Source organism: Paralichthys olivaceus, chromosome 5 (assembly GCF_024713975.1).
Source record: "Paralichthys olivaceus isolate ysfri-2021 chromosome 5, ASM2471397v2, whole genome shotgun sequence".
Classification (NCBI taxonomy): Eukaryota; Metazoa; Chordata; class Actinopteri; order Pleuronectiformes; family Paralichthyidae; genus Paralichthys; species Paralichthys olivaceus.
Window position 1 is genome coordinate 5,809,502 of NC_091097.1, and position 21,076 is coordinate 5,830,577.

The following is a 21,076-nucleotide window of genomic DNA, read 5'->3' on the forward strand; positions in this document are numbered from 1 at the left end:
TTAATGTGACGCTTCACGCTATCCTTGACCCCATTGGCCCGGCTCATTCTTCTCTCTCACAGTTTTAGTTTCACCTCTTCACACTGCATCTCACTTAAGCATTTTTTTTTCTTTTTACCTCAGAAGTACGTGGAATCAGATTAAAGTAGGACAAAGAAATGGTGGGACTAAAAAGTGCTGAGAGTAGGGATTTGCATTAAGTGAAAAGTAAGAGGGAATGGAGAGCACAGGCAACATTATCCATTTAACAGATACCTGGAAGATGGGGGAGAGAGGCGGCTGTGGAGAGAATTTATCTAGGCCAGACAGGACGAGAAGACTGTAAAGAGGCCGACGATGGATCCGCCCCGACAGAGTGTTCATCAGCTGTGCATTACCTTCAGCATTATCACGGGAGGATCAAGGGCCACACTTGTCCTGGTAGTGACTTAGTGGCTCGCTCACAGCTTTCACCGCAGAGCAGGACGAACAGGCGGGCTGACAGGAAACACAGAGAGGACCTTTTAAAGTGGGCTGAAGGAGAAATAGGTCATTTATGTGGATAATTAGGAAGAAAAAGTGTTTTTAAAAGCTGCACTCGGCAAGATTTCTTTTTTTGTGAAATTACACTCATCTTATCAGGCTGAATCACAAAGTCGAGCTACACTAGAGACCAAAGTCGTACCTTCACTAATTGAGATGCTTTAGATTTGCCCCATCTGCCCAAATCAGTGTTGTGTATGGAGCTGGGGAAACTTAAAGGTTAAATTCAACATTTAAAAAAAATAGATCATAGCAGTCCTTTCCTGACATAGTGGTCTGTTCGTCTGTTAGTTTGGCCATGCCTGCTTTGAACTCTATGAAGAACAAAGAAATTAAATTAAATTTGGTGCAGATATTCATGATCCCACAGGATGGATCTGACTTTGGTGATCATCTGATTGTTCCTCTTGCATCACCAACAGATTGACATTTGTGATTTGGTATAAACCATCTTCCCAACTGTTTTAGGGATAGTCATGAGATTTGATTAATTTTCATGATTCTCAGGGGATGAATTTTTCGGATTTATTTCACTTTTCACTTATCAACCATGACATGAAATGCCTACTTCCCAGAGGTTAAACCATTAGACTGACATTGATAGGTGCGGGTGAAACAAACAGTGGTGCAGGACGTTTCTGACATTTTATCAAATTAAAAGTAACGATATAAAAATCTCTATTCAACGAGATGGCAGCAATAGGAGAGCTGAAGGTGGGCCACAATCAAGGTGGGATGGGGCATCGTGCACAACTAACACAAAAATCTAATTCTATATTACATGAACAAACCCCCACAAATAAACAGTCAGGGGCCAGACATTCTTAGTCAAAATAATTTAACAAATTTCTGCAACACAGATATTTGATTATACCCAAACACACATGCAAAATGGCCCCTCCAAGGCTCAGTCCCCTTTAATAGCAGAAAACCCCCACATGAAACAAAACAGGAAACGCAGCCCAACAGATTAGTTAAAGTCACTATTAGTAAGTATTTCCATTATAATTGAACATACCTTCTTACTTGGCTGAGCGGCCTCAGCAGTCACTCCAAGATCAAAGAAAACACATTTTAATAATTATTTAACACATTTATAGTTTGACATACTGAGCTAAAATATATATTTCATGTTCTACAGTTTAACTATTAAAGTCATGTTTATTTATTCAAGAAAAAATTCAAACAGCAAACGTAAGCTGGCCTCATGCTCTCTCTCTCAGGTGTGCCTCAATGCAGGAAGAAGAACCCAAGTGAACTTCCCACTCCCTTTTTATAGACTCCGCCCCTTCACCAGACTTCCTGTTACCTTTCCATCTTCATATAATTAGTGACACAGTATAAAGTAGCATAAAAGACATGTACTAAAAATAATTAGATAAATCCCACAATTATACTGAAAGTGCCAATCTGTAAATACTGTCAAGTCACTATCACCAACTGAGGTAGCAGAGTAATGAAATCTGATGAAAGTATGTTAATACATTTGCAGTTTTATGAACTGCTTGTCTATGGAGACATTTCCTGGAAAAATGCTGTATTAAGTTGCAGTTTATGCAAAATGAACATTTTCTAGCATTGAACAGGAGACCTGACTTTTGTCACGGAGTCATCAAAGGAAATGTAACATTTTCGTCTGGGAGGTTTTCTCCTACTGTTATCATTCCAAACTGTCATTTCTGACAGCAGATCAGTCTGACATTTTTCAGGGAGTGATGGAAGAGTCAGGAGGAGCCACAGTTGTGAGCTGTTAGATGAAGAGCTGGAGGCGACAGGCTGCACACCTCCAACTTCTCAGCCAGGTAACCAGCTCCTCTCACTGTGCGCCGCCGTTCACAGACTCATGCTGAGAGCAGGATAAAATTAGATCACGATTTCTCACAGAATGATGGAGAAGGCAAATTATTGCCTCACTTCTCTATTAAAACCACAATAGCTTTGCTGCCTTCAGAATTCGTTGACCTATTAAACCACTTTTTCTGTAATCCTATAGACCGTAGGATGGACAAAACCTCTACGTTTCCTCTGACTATCCAGAAATGAAGCAAATTAAAACACACACATTTTTACTGTGATAAGATAAGAACCTAAAAGACCAACAAACAGACACCATCTTATAGAAAAATGTATTTAACTTTGGATGAGTTTTTTGTTTCCTATCAGGAAACATGGAGGAGAGAGGGTTTGTAATCTATATGGCAGCCAGCCAGTAGGGGGCGATTGAGAAGCTTTTGCTTCACTTTTGGAAGTACTGTAATATCGTCCTCATCAGAAACTATAGGTGTAGCCCAACAACTGTCTCATGAATGTTTTGTTCAGGCATCACTTAACTTTTCATTAGCTAAAAATGTCCCTGCAAACCAAATGACATCATCAGACCACAGCAGTACTCTGTGTTTGGCGCAAGTTGCCAAATGTTAGCATGCTTAACACGATAAACTGAGATGGCAGACATGGAAATCATTATACTAGCTTAATAATAATAGCATGCTCGCAATGCCACTGCACTGGAGACTATGTTAGCATGCTGGTGTTAGCCTTTCGATCTGAGAGTCCGCTGTGTCTAAACACAGAATAAGGGCAGCTGGCAGGGCTGGAGACTCTTCACAGGCCGGCGGACTCTCCAAAGGTCGAACACCATTTGCACTCATTATTACTTGTCATTTACAACATATTAACCCAGAGCACACATGCAAACTGTCTCTGAAGCAGCAAAGAAACAAAGGCTCTGTTCATTGAAAGATGGCATTTTTTTCACTGCTTATCTTCCTGCCATCCCATCCTAGTTATTTCTGGATATTCAAATCCATATATATATATATATTATTTTTAATCAAACACTTACCTCTCGTTGCCACATGGAGCTGCCAACATTTAAATGTGCCATGAACAGCTTTAAATATTTTCTCTGTGCAGTATATTTTGATGTTGCATAATCAAATACATTCCTCCCCCCCTCTAGTCATCTGCATAAAGTATTTCAGCAGGGACATACAGAAAAATTCTAAAGCACTCGCCAGACACCCAACCTCACATTGTTAACAACCTAAATGGGAAAAAAATAGGCAATACTGAGCAGTGAAAAGCTTATAAATTAGATATGAAAGGATGATCCTGATAACATGTATAAAATCCCTATGTAATCATCCCTTGAGGGGGTAGCAGTGACCTTGACGGGCTAAAAATTCTTTTGCAAAAACTCAATTTGCTGCACACACAATGTTGCTGGGAATAATAGAGGAAAATGCACAGTGTTTGCTGAGAATCTCGCAAATCTTGCCTCTTTGCAGTCAGACAGCTCCTCACCACAGGGTAAAAAGGTATTATATGTAATGTTTGTTACAGACTGTGTTGTTTCATCACGATAGTTTCACGCTATGATGTAAAGAGGGAGTTTGCCTGTTGATATTAGCAAGTCTAATTTCCTCTACCTCTTCATGGAGTTTTTTCCAATTCATCGCGTGACTAAAATATTTGTTTTATTCATATACTGTTTATACTGAGTTTAGTTTTGAGACTGCAGGATTCTTGCAGAATCCACTATGTGGCCTGCAATCTGAACTGCAAATGTCTCAGCACATTCTACACCACTAACGTTCATGATGTGTCAACATCTTTCTTTCAAATTTTGACACAGGCAAACCAAAACTCTCATTAGAGACGCTTATATTGACGTGCAGCCACTCCACTGGTTATAAATGAGACTCTGACTGAGCATTCGTACACTGGCAAATGAAACTTTTACATCTGAGAAAGATTTGTATATTTTTAGTCCGGAAATGCTGTCACCATCAAACAATGTCATGTCATACTCACCTCTTCCCTCGTCCTCAGACAGGTTTCTATTAGCATGATATTACAGTTGCGGGCTGATGAAAGGATGTGCTCGGTGAAACAGAGCAAACTGTCCTCACACCTTCATATAAAATAAAAAAACTTAAAATATCTAAAAAAAAAAAAGTCTCGTCAGATGCATTTTTGAGAAACAAGAGGGATGTTTGAGCAGATACATTTTATTCCACTTTGATGTAACGCTGAGGGGTTCAATAACATTTATTATCAGTTTTTCATGTGAAAATTTCGTCTAGGAACCTGAAATATTCTTTTTGGATTAACGAGACACCAATGGGACTGGTCCTCCAGCACACACCTAATGAATTTCAGGTTGTTACTGGGAAAGGGTTATATTATTAATCACACATATCTGAAACAGCAGGGATCTGTTTCCATGGTGATTTTATGACATTTATTTCGAGCCCCAGTCGTCTCTCAGGGTGACGATTGTTCCTCGGATACAAACCCTCCTCCTGTTTTCTGTTATGTCATGATGAGTCAGAGATCAAATCCTGCTTGCAAACACCTTGACATCAAGGTAAAACAGCTGAGAAAGAAAAAGTGAGGACTGGAGAAACACATACAGTATGTAAACTGAAATTCACTGACTGATTTACAACAGAGGGGTGCGGGATAGATGCTTCAGCAGGAATCTAAAGAAAGTTTTTACTGCCTGGTGCGTCACGGATCCCCTCCTGGACTGAAGTGCTGAGAGAAGCATTAACAGATTGCTGCCTGAAAAAAAACCTTATCCAAAATAGAAGTGTTGCCCCCCCCCCCACCACCAGTATTCCAGACATAGTGTGCCAGCCTTAAGCACAAGCGGAGTGCCAAGGCCGAGCCTTGATATCTTAGACCCACTGTTAAGTAGGCTCATGGGACACTTGCTCTGCAGGGTCAGTTGTGGCTTGTTGTTGGTGGTTTTGGAGAGATTGTAGCTGTCAAGATGGCGTCATCGTCCATCTCTTGGGGTCTCCGCCTTTTAATTTGCTTTACTGTCTCAACTGTAACTCTGGCAAAGTGAAACCTTTTTTTAAAAGCATTTAAACAGGGGTCATGATGAGGGAACAGACCTGTGTGAAATTAATGAAATTGAGGGTTAAGATATGAATGCTGCCATAGTTGAATTATTACTGTGCAGTCAGGCACTTTAGTTTGTCTGGCAGACAGAAACATGGCTAATCTGCCATCTCATTAGAAACCCTTGAGCTTTTAAAGTAACCTAGATCTGGGATCCTGCAACTTTGATGTACTTATCCTATCAGAAGCACTTTTGTCTTAAGGCCGCCACTTTCAGAATTTTTAAGCCCAATTATTCCTCATGATCTCTGAAACAACTTATTATATTTATCTCAGCCTCACTGGTTCTGTAAACCATCTGAATAATGCACTATTCCCCTGCTGAAATCCAACATTCTCTCTTTTGCCAGAGGCGAACCCTACAGAAATCAAGAAGATGTGCACAAAGCAAGGTTGCATGAGTGTAGCTTCCATGTGCGGGTGCTCGTGAGTGTGTGTTTATGTAATTCAAATTAAACTGTTTATTTTAAAGTGCATATTTTGTGCTGTTTGTTTAAGAGGTGTGATTTAGAAATGCTGAGTGGCTGTGTGCCCACAGTGTGGAGGAGAATGCACACATGTAAAAAAGCTTGATACAGTAAAAAGCATTGTAGATGAATTCAATGACGAACAAGTGCCCCCAGATATGTGTTGAAATTACCATGATTTTTCTTCTCCTGAGGATTCAGATCACAAGCTGCCGCTCTTTAAACAGTTTAGAGTCTCCACTCTTAGAACTGTGACTTTGACTTAACACTATGCTGCTGGTGTTGCATGATATGAAATAATGAGAATGTACAAATTAATTTACATAATTGTTGTTTAATTGCAGCAGCCAAGGGCGATAAGGCTCCAGCAGCCCCTGCTGGTAAGTGCCTTGATGACATCTAATCTGAGGCCACAAGCTGTGCTCCAAAAATCCAATTTATTTTTGAGTTAGACGTCCACTAATCAGCAATTATACAGTTAAACTATAATAAACACTGAAAAACAAATGTTTCAATATAAGCTTCCCATAAAGATTGTTTAATTTACTGATACATTTTTCTCGCTTCTGTCATTTTCAGTCACGAAGGGTAAGAAAGACACACTTCAGTCTTTGTGTTTGTCCCATTGATGTCACGGTTGAAACGCCATCATCTTCATCAACATCATCCTCATCATCTGCTGCTGCAAAATAATGTGTCTTTCCCCTCATTCAGAGGAGCCAGCAGAGGAGGGGGGTAAGATGTAAAGACTGAAACAAACACAGAAGCAGTGAACTTCTGTGGTGATGGGACTGAGTGTGGAGATGCATGATCCCCACTGTGTCACTGCAGCACACACACACACACACACACACACACACACACACACACACATACACACACACACACTTTTTGTTGTTGTTATATTGGCACTGAGGACATGTTATAGGTTTATTTTAAGCACCAAAGATGTTAATTAAATTAAGCGTTAGGAGCCAAATAGAAGGTGTTTAATTTATGGGTTAGCATCGGGGTGTACAAACACATATCTTTGTGTATGTGTGTATTTGACTTCAAATTAAGAGCAGATCGAGTGCTCTTAAATCTGTGAAAGTATACTGTACACACAAATTCATCTTTTTGTACTTCAGCTACTTAAAAATGTTGACAACTGCGGGTTTTGCTCAGGGCGCCCCTTCCTTTATAAAACAAGAGTTGTTTATCACTTTAAGATAAAAAAAACCTCCCTACTTATCATTTCATTTTACCATAAATCTAACACTCAGTTCCCTAAACCGTCCTGATTTTTTTTTACATCAAGATCCATGAATTATTTTCTGAGAAATCAACAAAAATGTCTCTTTATGTTAAAGAAGTAGAAACATCCCAAAATAAAATTGCTCTACTAAAAGTAAGAGTCCTGCATTCAAACCCTAACTTGAATAATAAATATTTGCTATGAATGTATATAAGGTAAAATCATAGGCAGGAAACTGATCCCTATCAGTGGGATGTTATATTATTGACTTACTACGGATGAATGTGTTTGCAGAATGAGGCAGCAGCAGAATTTCAGCCGACTTAAGACAAGACAATTACTTTCTAATCAGTTTTTCGATGAGGGTCAGTGTGTTGCTCAACCTGGTGTAGGTTGGAGGATGATGCGGTTTTGTATGTGTGAGGAAGAGGTCTGAGACAGATTGAGGACGGCACATTTTTCCTCTCATTTCAGTTTCCACTGTGCCAGAAAAATATTGACCTTTCAAGTCCAATCCATAGCTGAGGGTAATGCATTCAGCTAAATGTGTGAAAAGATGCTGCGTGGGTTTAGTATACCACAGCAGAGTATAGCTCCATGATAAGTGAACCATGTACTGCATGTGCGTACATCGCACATGTATGGACGAGGTGGAATCATATACCGCACTGCAATGTTGCATATTTTCAATTTGTCTGGCACTAGAATACACAATATGTAAGTTCATGTGGATTTTTTCTGCTGCAAGCTTGTTAAAGTTATAAGCAACAAGTCCCCTGTGAAATTCTTTCATTGTACATTAATGTGCGCAATGATTTGCTGCAATAAATCAGTTCATAGTTTGGATCAACTGCATGAGTAAGAAAGTTGTACGCGTGTCTCTGTGTGTGTGTGTGAGTGTGTGTGTCGCTGTCACTCATTTTAATTGAATTATTGCATTAACTTTATGTGGCTCACTGATTAAATGTGTGTCAGTGTCTGCAGGTGCAATTAGGAAGTAGAGCAGTGAGTTATACCGACGCTGAGACTCACGTTGTCTTTGAAGGGGAAAAGTGGCAAACGCTCGGTAATGCCCCCCCATGGAAATTTATGATGGACCAAGTATCAAGGACAAAAACTAAATGCAGCACCTGACCTGAAAAAACATGGCTGACAAGAGTTTAGTTCGTCACAGCTCATCTCATGTTTCAATGACGACCTAATCAGGCACGCTGCCAACATTTGTAAATCCTCATATTATGGTGCCCGTTGTCTTTCAGTAAGTCCACCTTCTTCTGATAGGGTCAAGAGCATGTTTGTGTCAAACAAACCGTAAATTTTATATTAAATGAATGAAGCTGCGCATTTATAATGATTGTTCAAAGATTCATGAGGTTTGCGACTGGGGTGGATGGCAGGTGTAAAAACCAAAATTGTGTTAAATATGTGGAATTTCTCTTTTCTGATCTGACACCTCAACCGGATGGGATGGTGTTATTTGTCTTGTGTCCTCTCAAAACTGTTAAGGCTGACATGACGGGGTTCCAGTGATGATTGACATATGTTTTGAAACTGAGCTGGTTTTTGTTTTTTGTCAATCAAGCATACCTATATGTTATCTTGGGACATTTGATGTTTTTGTCCTTTAGGCAGAGCTGCCTCAAACTAAACTTATCTCGAAATTTTATATTAGGGCCATATTGAGAAAATTGAGGAAGACAAATTCTGAGATTTTTTGAAAAAGGTCATAATATTACAATAATAATGACGTGATTGAGAAAAAAAACACAGTATTTTGTATTTATCGTCATCATTATTAGGACTTTTTCACATATTATTATATTACTTCATTCTCGTAATATTACAAACTTATTGACATGTAACTTGACTGAATTGTGTATTATCTAGACAGCATCTTGACTTGAATGAACCCATAACATTAGTGCACCAGTCTTAATTGTCAAAATATTGTTTATATTTTTAAGATCACTGTCACTTTTATTGGGGGAGATGCAGCCAGTTGTAGAGAGTGAGCTCTGCCCTGTGGCTTAATAGTTGTAACAGTGTGTGTGTGTGTGTGTGTGTGTGTGTGTGTGTGTGTGTGTGTGTGTGCTCATTGTAGCTTTACTCATCTGTTAAACTAACCCACATTGATTTATCTCTCAAATAATCAATATACCTCACAGAGCTGCTGCTGGTTGCACATGAATGCTTGTGTATGAAATGCTTGCAGAACATTAAACTGTAAACCTGTGCTTATTCTTTGTTAACAGAGGCCCAGCCTGCTGTAGGTAAGAGCTTTGCTTTGTGTGTTTGTACTGTGTGTGTGTGTGTGTGTGTGTGTGTGTGTGTGTGTTTGTGTTTGTGTGAATGAAGAGTGTCTGTGTTTAAAGATATTGCAGTTATACATATGAATGGCCTTTAATCCAATCTTTGTTTAACAAATCATTCATAATACAACACAAAACACACACTCACACACACACACACACACCACACACACACACACACACACACACACACACACACGCACACACGCACACACACACACACACACACACACACACACACACACAGTCTCAGGAGACCACAGCAGTACTATCGGAAGAGTTTTAACCCTCCATTGACTCATTTCCATGTGCCAACTTTCTTTTCATTCAACAAACAATGAGCCTAGGGATGGTAAGAAAAAGCAATAACCGTTTTTCTGCCAGCAACTTGTGTGTTAGGGCATCTGAAGCCTGGGATTGCTCTGGTGACGGCCAGCACTTAGATCATCTTCAACTGCGCTGATGAAGTAATTATGAGGATAATCATTTTTTGCAGGGACATAGATTTCTGGACATCGAGCGCATAAATAACCACAAAATCAACTTTATTCTGGTAACAAACAAAAGTGACAGAGTGCTTTGCAGCAAATAGATGAAGGGAAGTAAAAGAAAGGGATGAAAGCAATACAAACACAGAACTTAAAAGCGACTGAAGTCACAGTCAGATAAACCGTCAAATGAAACAAGTTGACAGTAACATAAATACATAAAATACAAATATAACACACAACAGAGAAGCATGTGACAGCGACTTCAAATTTAAAAAAACCCTTTCAAAGCGATTCAAAGTCAAATTATTAAATTGGTTTCACCAAAGCATCAAAGAGAACGTTTGAATGTTTTAAATGGGAAATGAACTGATGACGTTGGGTTTATAAAAAAGTGATATATCCTGACTGTACTTCTGCTGGGTATATATCATGTTTGTGTTGTGTGGATAGAGTCTGACTGACTGTCTATCAGCCAGTACGAGCCTTTCACTGACAGAAATAACGATGCAGAAAAGATGTGCAATCATGCTTCCATTATCTGAAAAAGTTTTCATTCAAATTTTTGTTATTTATGGTTAAACTGCAAAATATCAAGCCTCAATTACATTTGTTTGTCATAAGGGTTTGGTATTTGCATCATATTGCCATTTTGAATATTTTGTGATACATAAATAAATCAGCTGATACAGTGGTGTTGCAATTTTTTGCAAAAGATCCATATGCATATTGGTTGGGCTCAACATGTGGATTTACTACATCATACTACCGCTGGAGAATATCACAGCTCAATGTAAGACTGCAGATTTTTTCATTCATCATTTATAACCTAACTTGATTGAGGGAATTTGAGACTCAGTGTGCCCTGTCTGCTGGTGCTCTGATGATAAATTGATGATATACTGAATAAGTAATAACTGTAAAATTATATTACTATACATTCTATGTATAGAACTATAATTTATGGATGGAATGGGTAGATGTTACTATTTCAGTCAAAGAAATACCCAGCATGGGGGTTAAGTATTAAATGACCTGGTATCTAACAGATTTTTAACAGAGTCTATGAATTTCTGATCTTTTCCTGATAATTCCGTAGAAGCAGCTGTGGAATTTGGATTTGATTATAAGTGAAATACAGCGTTCAGTCAGCAACCAGACAAATAATCAATTCCAATAACATGCTGAGTTAGTGCATCCGAGATTGTTTTAGTCAGCAAACATTCGTGCATGTACAATTCGTATGTGGCTCTATATGAAGAATACAATTTCTAATGATCAGTAAATGATAAAGCTTTTTGGGGAGTTTAAATGTTCTTTGAAATCTCTGCAAATCAGCGACTGCTTTCAAACTCTGATCAGATATCCCTGTCAGCAGCTGGTTACATGCACCCAAAACTGTCATGTATAAAATGATGGTGCTGTGGTTCAGTAAGTAGATGATAAGTTTAGGACCAAAACTGACTTGGTTTAGGGGAAGATCATGGTTTGGGTGAAGATATATATTACACTTTGGATTAAACATTGTGGTTAGGATTTAAATGACTATCTCATTCAGGTTAGAGGACCTTCATCTTTGCATAATCTTAATTATTCAACCTGACTTTTCAAAAAACATGCTATAGGAGGATTTCATCTCTTGAACATAAACATATGTTGTTTTGGGCATTTGCTGTTGTTGCACTGGGGAAGGTAATGTCAAATTCCAATTATCTCCAAAGTTTGTCTCTGTTTTTGCCAAAATAGAAACCAAATTTACTCAGAAAGTTTATTGAATGGGTCACTATATTTTGAGAAATTAATGAGCCAATAAAATAAAGCTTTCCCACTTTGTTTTTATTGTGGGTTGTTACAAATCACCCAAAATATTAATAAAGTTTGCGTAGGGTTTCAGTCAATTAAGCTGGGGGGGGGGCTTGTCCAAAAAATCCAAACGTTCCCAGAGCCAAGGACAGCGAAGTTAAATTCACTTAGCAACCCTCATCCCAAACACAGCCAGTGTCCAATGTGACATAAATAAATAAGAGTGTAAACATTCAAAAGTGTCCCCTGGATACCATTCCAGGATCAGCTTCACCCACTTAGCATTCTAACTGAAACCTTTTAAATCATCCTGAACATCTGAACTTGGATCTGTCCTCAGGGGCACTTTTGATTAAAAGATCAAATTAACTGAGCCCATAAAAGCAGAGAGAGAGAGGAAGAGGCGCAGACAGTGTGGCTCTCTGAATTTATGGAGGTGCATGACCTTATTCGACATGTGACCCTGGATCCATTCTCTAAGAAACTGTGCGTGTCCAATGGATGTCCACCCGGGGCGCTACTGACTCTAATTGATTGGTGGTTCAATGTGGCTTTATTTTTACCTATTGCTCGTGTATAAAAGACTTTCTTAAGAAATGTAACTTTGTCTGATTTAAACTGTGAAAGAAATAAAAGAAACAGAATGAGCCTCAAAGAATGCATACCTCCGCCACGGCCCAACAGTCCCCTTATGAAACCACATTTAAATTCACTTGATCTGGATTTTTATTTTATTCACAACAAATTTCATACACATCAATATCAATTCCCTTGAATATGCCAGATTTTTTTCATCAAGATGCATTCATTATTTTCTAAGGAATCAACGAAAATGTTTGTGGTAGTCCGTTCTATATTTTTGCTTAATCCTGCAAGCTCATAATCTCCTTGGCGGAGGTAAAAATTCATGTTAGTATCAAACTGGTCTGAACACAATTTTTGAAGTTGTTACCAATTAACAGTTGTGTGATTTCTTTTTTGTAAAAGGAAAAAACAGGATTTGTTAATTGAAAGTCAGTGTTTTTTGGAGTGTGAGAGCACGTTAACTGAATGTGTGAGTGTTCCTCACCTGAAGTCAAGATCATCATTGGGCCAATTAATGTTTCACAGCACAGTTATTGTACAGACTGACATGTTCCCCCGCTCTCTCTGTCTTTCTGTTTTTCCACTGCGATGCAGAGTTGCCTCCTGATGGTAAGAGAAATTGATACGTTAGCGTTTTTCTGTAAAGCATCTCAACTGACAAGCAAACACCTTGCAGAGCATCAATTCATTTACAAAAGAAACAAGTGAACGGATAAAAGAGCTGCTCATTTTTTTATCGTCAAGATAACAGTGTACAGCTTCAGCGTATATTCTGTCAGGGTGGCAGCAGATTGCAGAGTCAACTCTAATGTGATGTCTTCAGAGGTGATCTGAGGAGTTTCTTTATTCCCTGGGGCAAGTCTGTTCCAGCGGCCTCCTTAGTCGCCTATAATACCTCAGATGGTCCCAAATGGTTTATACAATGAAACAACAAAGGCATTACACAGACACGCTGTATGGTTGTGACTCGCGGAAAGACTGTTGCTCAGTTTCAGTGTTAAATAACTACACAAAGTGAATAGAACCCTGTGCTCAGAAGGTAGAATTTAATCATTTAAGAGATCTTATTTAACAATCAGCCAGTGTCTATTTTAAATCAGGGTTAAGAAGACTGCTGATTTGGTGGTTTGCTTGATCGCCTTGTCTTCTGTTGTCTTCTTCAATCTGTTTGTTGTGTCTTTATCTGAGTGTTGAACCAGATTGTGTTTTCTTGCTTTGATTTGTCCCCTGTAATCCCTCCATATAACACACTTTACAGAGCTTGTACCGGGGGAGGATCCTCAGATGGCCGAGCTGACTGGCCTGTTTGTGTTGAAGCCGGAGAGCGTCACGGTAACAAAAGGTGATCTGCTGTAAAAAAAGAAATCCTGAATTATATCCCAAATGAAGGGAGTGGCCCACTTCAGGCCAAATTCTAGCTAGTATTCAGACAGTTAATCAATTTTAATTAATCGCTGCATTTCATTACTGTTCTTGGCAGGCAAGGACATCACGTTTGTGGCAAAAGTGGACTCCACAAACTTAATAAGGAAGCCGAACATGAAATGGCTGAAGGGGAAGTGGCTCGACCTTGGTAGCAAAGCTGGAAAGCACCTGCAGTTTAAAGAGACCTATGACAGGAACACCAAGGTGGGCATGTTCATACTGTGTGTCTGTGCATTCATTGCTGCACTAGATGTTTAGCCATGCAAGTTGTGTGGCTTTGTGGATGGCAAATGTGTTGGCAGATCAGTTGGTCCACCTCTGGGTCCAGACAATAGATTGCACTGAAAGATGGAAAGTTCACATACAGAGGAGAAGTAAAAGTATCTTGATATCCTCCTGCTGGCTTACTGCAGATGAGGTCATAAAACCTGCCTCCTGCATGTTAGCAAAAAAAATGTATTTTCAGGTAGTTCGTATCACACTGATGTTTAGCTGTTTGGTTTAATGATGAGAACAGCTAAAGATGGCAGCACCTGTATCTGCGATATTTTGGCTTAATTTTTTTTTACAGTAGGAGGAAGTGGAGACATCTTGTCCTTCTTTGTAGACTGATACACTTTGTCACTGGTCCAGCAAGAATTTTTTTTTTTAATAAATTGTGTTGACATTTTGTAAAGACATTTCCCTTAAAGGATGTCACCCAAGAGAGCAAGGTGAGGACCCCGATGCAAACTTCACTTCTAGGGAAATCGGAAAAACAGTATAAACACATTTGGTACACAGAGAGTCAGTCAAGACAGGCAGAGGTATCCAAAACAAAAGGGGTAAAAAGGCAAGGTCAAAAAACAACTCTTGGTCATAAAATTACTCGGGATAACGCAGGGAAACTGCTGGAACGCTGACAGAGAACTGACGAGGCCAACAAAGATAAACACGGAGACTAAATACACAAAGTAAACTAGATACAGGTGAAACTAATGGAGGCAGGTAGGCAATCAAGAAATGGAGGGAATGCAAAGACAGGAAGTGAAGTACACTGAAATGAAACACGAAAAGTAACAAACTAAAACAGGAAATAACTGCAAATATACAAAAACAGAAAGAAATTCTTAACTCAGGCTCAACAGGATCAATCTTACTGACCTTTTCTCTATCGTATCCAACAGGTCAAGGATTTTCACATCCTAAGTGAAATGGCTTTAAGAGTTTGATAAATAATTATGAAACCTGAAGGTTTGCCCAGTTAGCATGCTGGTGTAAGAATTATGAGCCTCTGTGCTGCGGCCTCATAGAGCTGCAAGTATGGCTGTAGACTATTCATCTTTTCGTTTGGGATTTTTTTAACTGAAGCAGAACATTTTTGGCTCGACAAGGATATCAAAAAGGATATTTTAACATTGCATTCATGTATGCTTGTGCAGAATTTAATCAAAATGAGAGGAGAAAATGGGAATCGATAAACAAAGGACTTTCCCAGACAGCTAATATACTGTAATTGAACAACTGTACAACTAATGAATCTCACAAACAAAATAATTGATCTTACTATGGCCTGAAGAACCATCTAGTTTTTGTTATTATTTTAGTCGATATTTGTATATAGAACCTCATACAAAAAAATACAAAAACAGTAGGATTTTATTATTCATTTTCCTGTCTACCACAAGAGCGGCTTAACATGTACACTTCATTAAACTAAACCAAAAGATATTCTCCCTCCAAGCATTTTGTTTTGTTTGAATGTGTGAGGGAGTACACACGATGACTTAACTCTTCACATTTATTTTACATCTCGTGTCCTTACATTCTGTGACACAGACACCCTTCTTATGCACAATTTGTATTTATTAACACTAACATTTAAACATTTGCTAAATCATGAAAAAGAACATTCATAAAGATGCAGAAAGCTATTTTCTTGTTTTTGCATTGAATTTAGAGAAGAATGGTTGAAAATAAAATGGAAGGAATGATGAATATGTAATCAAACAAGCTGCACTGACCGTCTTGCTGAGTTAGACATCTTCGAATAATGGCCAAAGTCACTTCTATGACTTAATCAGCAAAACATTATCAGTCAATCTGTGTTGTCTGTATAAAACTGCACATGTCTGTGAGCACGTACCGCATATCTGTGCATGTACTGTCGGAGAGTGTGTGTCTATGGGTGTTGATGGAATAACATCCCATTCTCTTTCCGTCAGATCTACACTTATGAGATGAGCATAATCAAAACCAAGGATGCAGACGCAGGTGGCTACCGCTGCGAGGTCACTGCCAAAGACAAGTGCGACAGCTGCACATTCGACATCTCCGTGCAGGGTAGGTCCTGGGACAGACACTTAATCACATTATTGTCATCTTCCATTCAGCATATCCACCATGACTATGTAACTGGCTTTGTCAGCCAATAACTCAGTGAGTGCGATACACATTAGGTCCTATCATTTAGTGGCCTAGCGAGGTCATCAGTTCATTATTCCTCTGCTGCTCAAGCCTGCTGTGTAATGAATTAACCTAGCCACATTCTCACCAGCCTTTGTCTTTGTGTGTGGTTTCAGCTGTACAAGAGGAGCAGCAGGACAACATCTTGGAGGCGTTTAAGCGATCGTGAGTGTCAGTGTTAGCGAGGGCAAACTCAACATGTCACCCGTCACACTGTCTCCCTCATGCTCCTCTGTAGATCGCTGCCTCTGGGCATCTGTCAGTCTCAACGAGTCTCTCTGCCCATGTGTTTGTCTATCCCTCAGTTGTAGCTGACTTTGTACGAGTCAGACTGTCTGCCATCTTTCTCTTTCTGTCACGCGTGGGTGCGTCTCCCGCCTTGCTGGTTTGCTTCACCTGGAGTCCCTCATGGTTTATTGTCTTGTGTATTTCATCACATCTTGGCGACAGTCTCTGAAGGGACTTTTTTTTTTTTTTACATGTATCTGTTTCACTCAGTCTATTTCTGTCTCTGCTCCTCCCTGTGAAAAGTGTATCTATGTATGAATCCCGTGACTGTGTAGCTTTTTTAATTAGTTTTTCTATTTTAGCTGTTATGTACTGAACGTGTGCTGTGTGATCGTAAATCAGCCAACACCTTCACACTGACAGCTCGAGTCTCCATATTTGTAATTTGTGTTTAAAAATATAATTTCCTTTCCTCATTAGAGCTTGATCATATGGGCGCAGGTAAGATGAGAAAAATACAACATGCAACAAGACAGCATCACATTGTGCTTTGGACAGGATGTCAGTGTGCTTATTTGCAGAATGCTGGTATGAGGGAGAGAGGGCTGAGGGAGGGGGTGAGGTCGGTGTGATAAATGAAAAGGGAAAAGTTGGTTAAAACTCAAATATGTTGCTGGAGAGATAACTGATGAGTGTGTTAAACAGCTCTTATGTGGAGGTCATGTAGCTCAGCCTCCAGAAGGTAAGTATGAAGGATCTTATTTCCAATTTGGTGCTCATCTTTGTGTTCATTTTAACATGTATTACAGCCGCCCAACCAAATACATGTGGTCTGACACCATTCTTTATGACAGTGATTCCTAACCAGGGCTACTTGCACACTACAGGGTACGTCTGTAGTTGCCAGGGGGTGTGAGGAAAGATCTTGACTAATTTGAAATTATTTATCTAAAAGATGTACTTGAATTGGGTGAAACACTACATGTTGCAGTTTAGAGGAATGTAACAAGTAAGCGAATTAAATCTTAATGTTTAGCTGATAATAAAAGGTTGAAATATATCATTAACGGTAACAGATGAATTTATACAAGCATAGGATGACAGGTTGAAATAGGCAGCATTGATAGCTAAAATGAAATGATCAATATTTGAAAGACACCTTAAGGTTCAGTGTGTAAGAAATTGAATATAAAATAATCCTAGTGATGTTTTCACTGGTGTGTTCCATCTAAATTGTATGAATTGTTGTTTTCTTTACCATTGAATGGGCCCTTTGTATTTAAAAACTTTATATTTACGTGGAGGGGGGCGTCCACTTTGTGTAGGCCGCCACATTTTTTACTGCCGTCCATACTGGACAAACTAAAACCTTTTGAGTTTTCATGACAACTGAAGGTTACTACAGGTTCTCTAACATGTTGGTAAGGGGAGGGTGAGATGAGGAGTATGCAGGTGCAACATGCAACTTCACCACTAGATGTCACTAAATTCTACTCACTGAACCTTTAAAGGGATAATGCTTGATATAGATAAACCGATAAATGTAATCTATATATGGTCAAAAGTATCGAGAAACGAAAAATAACAGATACATTGTTAAAATGTAGCTGAAACTATCATGCATAAATTGTTGAATGCTAACGTAAAGGATAAATGATTGAAACGTAGAAGTACTGGATAATCTTTAAAAAAAGCAAAATGTAACAGATACATGGTTGAAAGACATGACGGATAGTTAAAGGTAATACGTTCAGAACCATTAGCAAAAAGTAACAGCAGGAGAAATTGGGTAAAAAGGATCAATTAAAAAAGTTAAAAGTAATGGATAAAGGGCTGATGTTGAATTCATGATTTAAATAGAAAACAAAATGCATGGATCCGTGATTATGATGGTTCATCTAAAGGGCTAGATCAGATAGGTTGGGAACCACTGCTTTATGAAGAAAGCATACTCACTCATTATTTCTCTGAAGTTTTTCTAATCCAACCTTTAATGTATATGTCTCATGTCTGAAATAGCCCTAGCTCTCCATCTCATGCCTGGGGCATATTAGGCTATTTTCTCCTCTTCATGTTGTTGTTTCACTGACTGGTTGTGGCTGAAAAGGCTTCAAAGGGAAATAGAGAACATTCTGTGGACTACATACCATTCTTTGGCACTCATCTGTTCATTTCTCACACAGTGTTTGGAGCTGTGTTTTTGAAAAAGCATGCTGAGTATGTTGGCCAGGCCTGTAAGAAACATACAGGATTTCAACTTTAACAGTCTTATGCACAGATAAATGCCAAAATAAAGAAAACACAAAGTGGCAATCATGTGGGAGCCATTGTGTAGACAGCTACTGGAGTCAGGAAAGGTTGCAGTCAATACCCTCAACCATTTGATGAAGTGTACCATGTGCACGAGAGCATTGTCATCCTGGGAATATTTACTTCCATCTGCATGGCAAGGATAACATGGATGAATGTTATCCTTGGGTGAACCGTTCTACCATAGAACAAACATGATCACTCAGAATGGCTTTGAATTTATTGACATTTATCCTGCTCTCCGAGGGGTTCAATGAGCCTCAACCATGCCAGGAAAATACATTCTATACTGTAAAGGAGCTGCCAAGCCTGTTCACAGTGGAAAACAACAATCACTCGAGCCTGTAGACCTTTATTGGCGTGTGCCACATATAGTAGTTGTCACGATGTTGAGTACGAGACGATGACTGATGATGTGAATTTTGCCCCATCAGTTGCAAACGTGCATGTGAGGAGAAATGAATGGCTTATGCAGTGAAACTCGACTGTATATCCCGCTGTGAAGTTCTCCTCTTGTTATTCAGCATGTAACTGTCATTTTTTCCCTTTAATCTCAAGGGTGCACTTCCTATTCACTGATACACATATAGCATCGCCTTTGGCGACATATGTGCTAACAACACTACAGCCATCTTCAAAAAATTGCAGAGTCAGATTGCGTTTCACTCATAAAGAAGTTTTCATCTAAGAGTCAATGAGATCTTTAGATTTGGACCACAGCAGCCAAAACAACAGGGTAGCAACAGTATATCTGAGTATTTTTATACACAATGCTTAATATAGATAATCACAACGAAATGTTATTTTACTATTCAGATGCTTTAATGAAGAAGTGCTTGCTTTAAATGTCTGTTAAGCTTCTGTTTAAACATGTTCCTTCTGGCTTATTTATGTCATGTCTGTTGCTTATGTGTTGCTTGTCTGTTTTGATCTCTGTCACTTTAATTTAGGGTATGATGGTAACTTGTTGTCCACATCAAATGCTGTGCTCTGTGTTCTCACACATGCTATTTTTGCGTCTATCTGAACACAGGATGAAAAAAGGGTAAGCATTAACTATAGGCACTAATTCTTTAGAAGACAATTGTGTGCTGTTGTAGCTGCTCATGTAGTTTTTGTTGGGGTTATAATTGTGTTTTGTAATTTATGTGCCTATTAATAGGCATATGGAATCAAATGGAATTTGTTACTGGATGTAAATTATCAATGCAGCTTTATTCACCCTATAAAAATACCATGATGATCTCCCAAATCATTCTTATTTTAACTCCAGTGGAGATGCAGATGAGGATGCTGGTGATCTTGACTTCAGTGCACTGCTCAAGAAAAGGTAAAGTAATTTACTTTTTCAGAGAGGCATCGTTTGTCTTGAACTGTTTTATTAAATGTAATTTAATTCATATAATCAGGGAGAAGAAACAACAGGGGCCCAAAGAGGAAGTGGATGTTTGGGAAATCCTAAAGGCCGCCAAGCCCTGTGACTACGAGAAGATTGCCTTTCAGTATGGCATCACAGACCTGAGGGGCATGCTGACAAGGCTGAAGAAAATGAAGAAGGTGGAGCCCAAGAAGAGTGACGGTGAGGAGCGAGGGAAGAGACAAGAGAGGGGTTATGAGGCAAAAGCAGACTGTGCACTAGGAGTGAGGCGGCAGACATGAAAGGGAAGCTCTCAGTGTTTAAAGGCCTCGGGGGACAAGTTATATAGCTGGGACGACAGGTGGAATGTGTTCTTGCATATGCTCGCTGCTGGGTTGGCACTTATGGATTATTTGGCTATAAAAGCAGTGGTTGAACTACACTAACTGGATACTTTACTGTCAGCTTTCCTCAGGAAGCTGGATTCAGCCTACTCAGTGGACAAGGGCAAGAGGATCCAGCTCTCTGTGGAGGTGGCTGACCCCAACGCTTCAGTCAAGTGGCTGAAAAATGGACAGGAAATCAAGCCATCAGCCAAGTGAGCCAATTACTACTGTTTGGGAGGTGTACATGTATTTGTGTGTGTGTGAAATGTGTTGGGTAGGTAGGCATGTTCTGTTTAACAAGCAGCCTCCGTGATTGGGTGCATGTTTGCAGACTGACAGCCAACTGTCAAAATCAAGCGTTGCACAAGTTTTATAAAAAAGATTGTTCCTTTACTTTTCCATATTTGAAGATAAATAATCATACACACAATGGAAATGATTGAACAATGATGTTGTGAGCACAGAAATAAAAACTACAGCTCCCATGACCTACCTATAGCTCATCCATCTACAAAACTAACCATCGCTCTTCTCTAAAGTGCCTCCCCTCCAACTTTATAGTCACCGTTTTAAAACTATGATCAATTAGTCTGGTCTGTT

The 21,076-nt window shown here is 39.2% G+C and overlaps 1 protein-coding gene across 2 annotated transcripts in view; it reads left to right on the top strand.

Moving 5' to 3' along the window:
- The first annotated feature begins 6,580 nt into the window (after positions 1–6,580).
- The window catches only part of mybpc2a (myosin binding protein Ca), a 38,427-nt gene continuing 23,931 nt past the window's right edge, over positions 6,581–21,076 (top strand). Inside the window, exons 1-10 of one of the 2 annotated variants that reach the window (XM_069524483.1) lie at positions 6,581–6,638; positions 9,393–9,410; positions 12,920–12,934; positions 13,584–13,667; positions 13,806–13,954; positions 15,955–16,072; positions 16,312–16,360; positions 20,007–20,063; positions 20,143–20,312; positions 20,556–20,688. In XM_069524483.1, coding sequence (XP_069380584.1) covers positions 6,596–6,638; positions 9,393–9,410; positions 12,920–12,934; positions 13,584–13,667; positions 13,806–13,954; positions 15,955–16,072; positions 16,312–16,360; positions 20,007–20,063; positions 20,143–20,312; positions 20,556–20,688 — 836 coding nt within the window. In that variant the 5' untranslated portion in view covers positions 6,581–6,595. The remainder of the gene's footprint in view (positions 6,639–9,392; positions 9,411–12,919; positions 12,935–13,583; positions 13,668–13,805; positions 13,955–15,954; positions 16,073–16,311; positions 16,361–20,006; positions 20,064–20,142; positions 20,313–20,555; positions 20,689–21,076) is intronic. The other variant, XM_069524484.1, reaches the window with a different exon arrangement.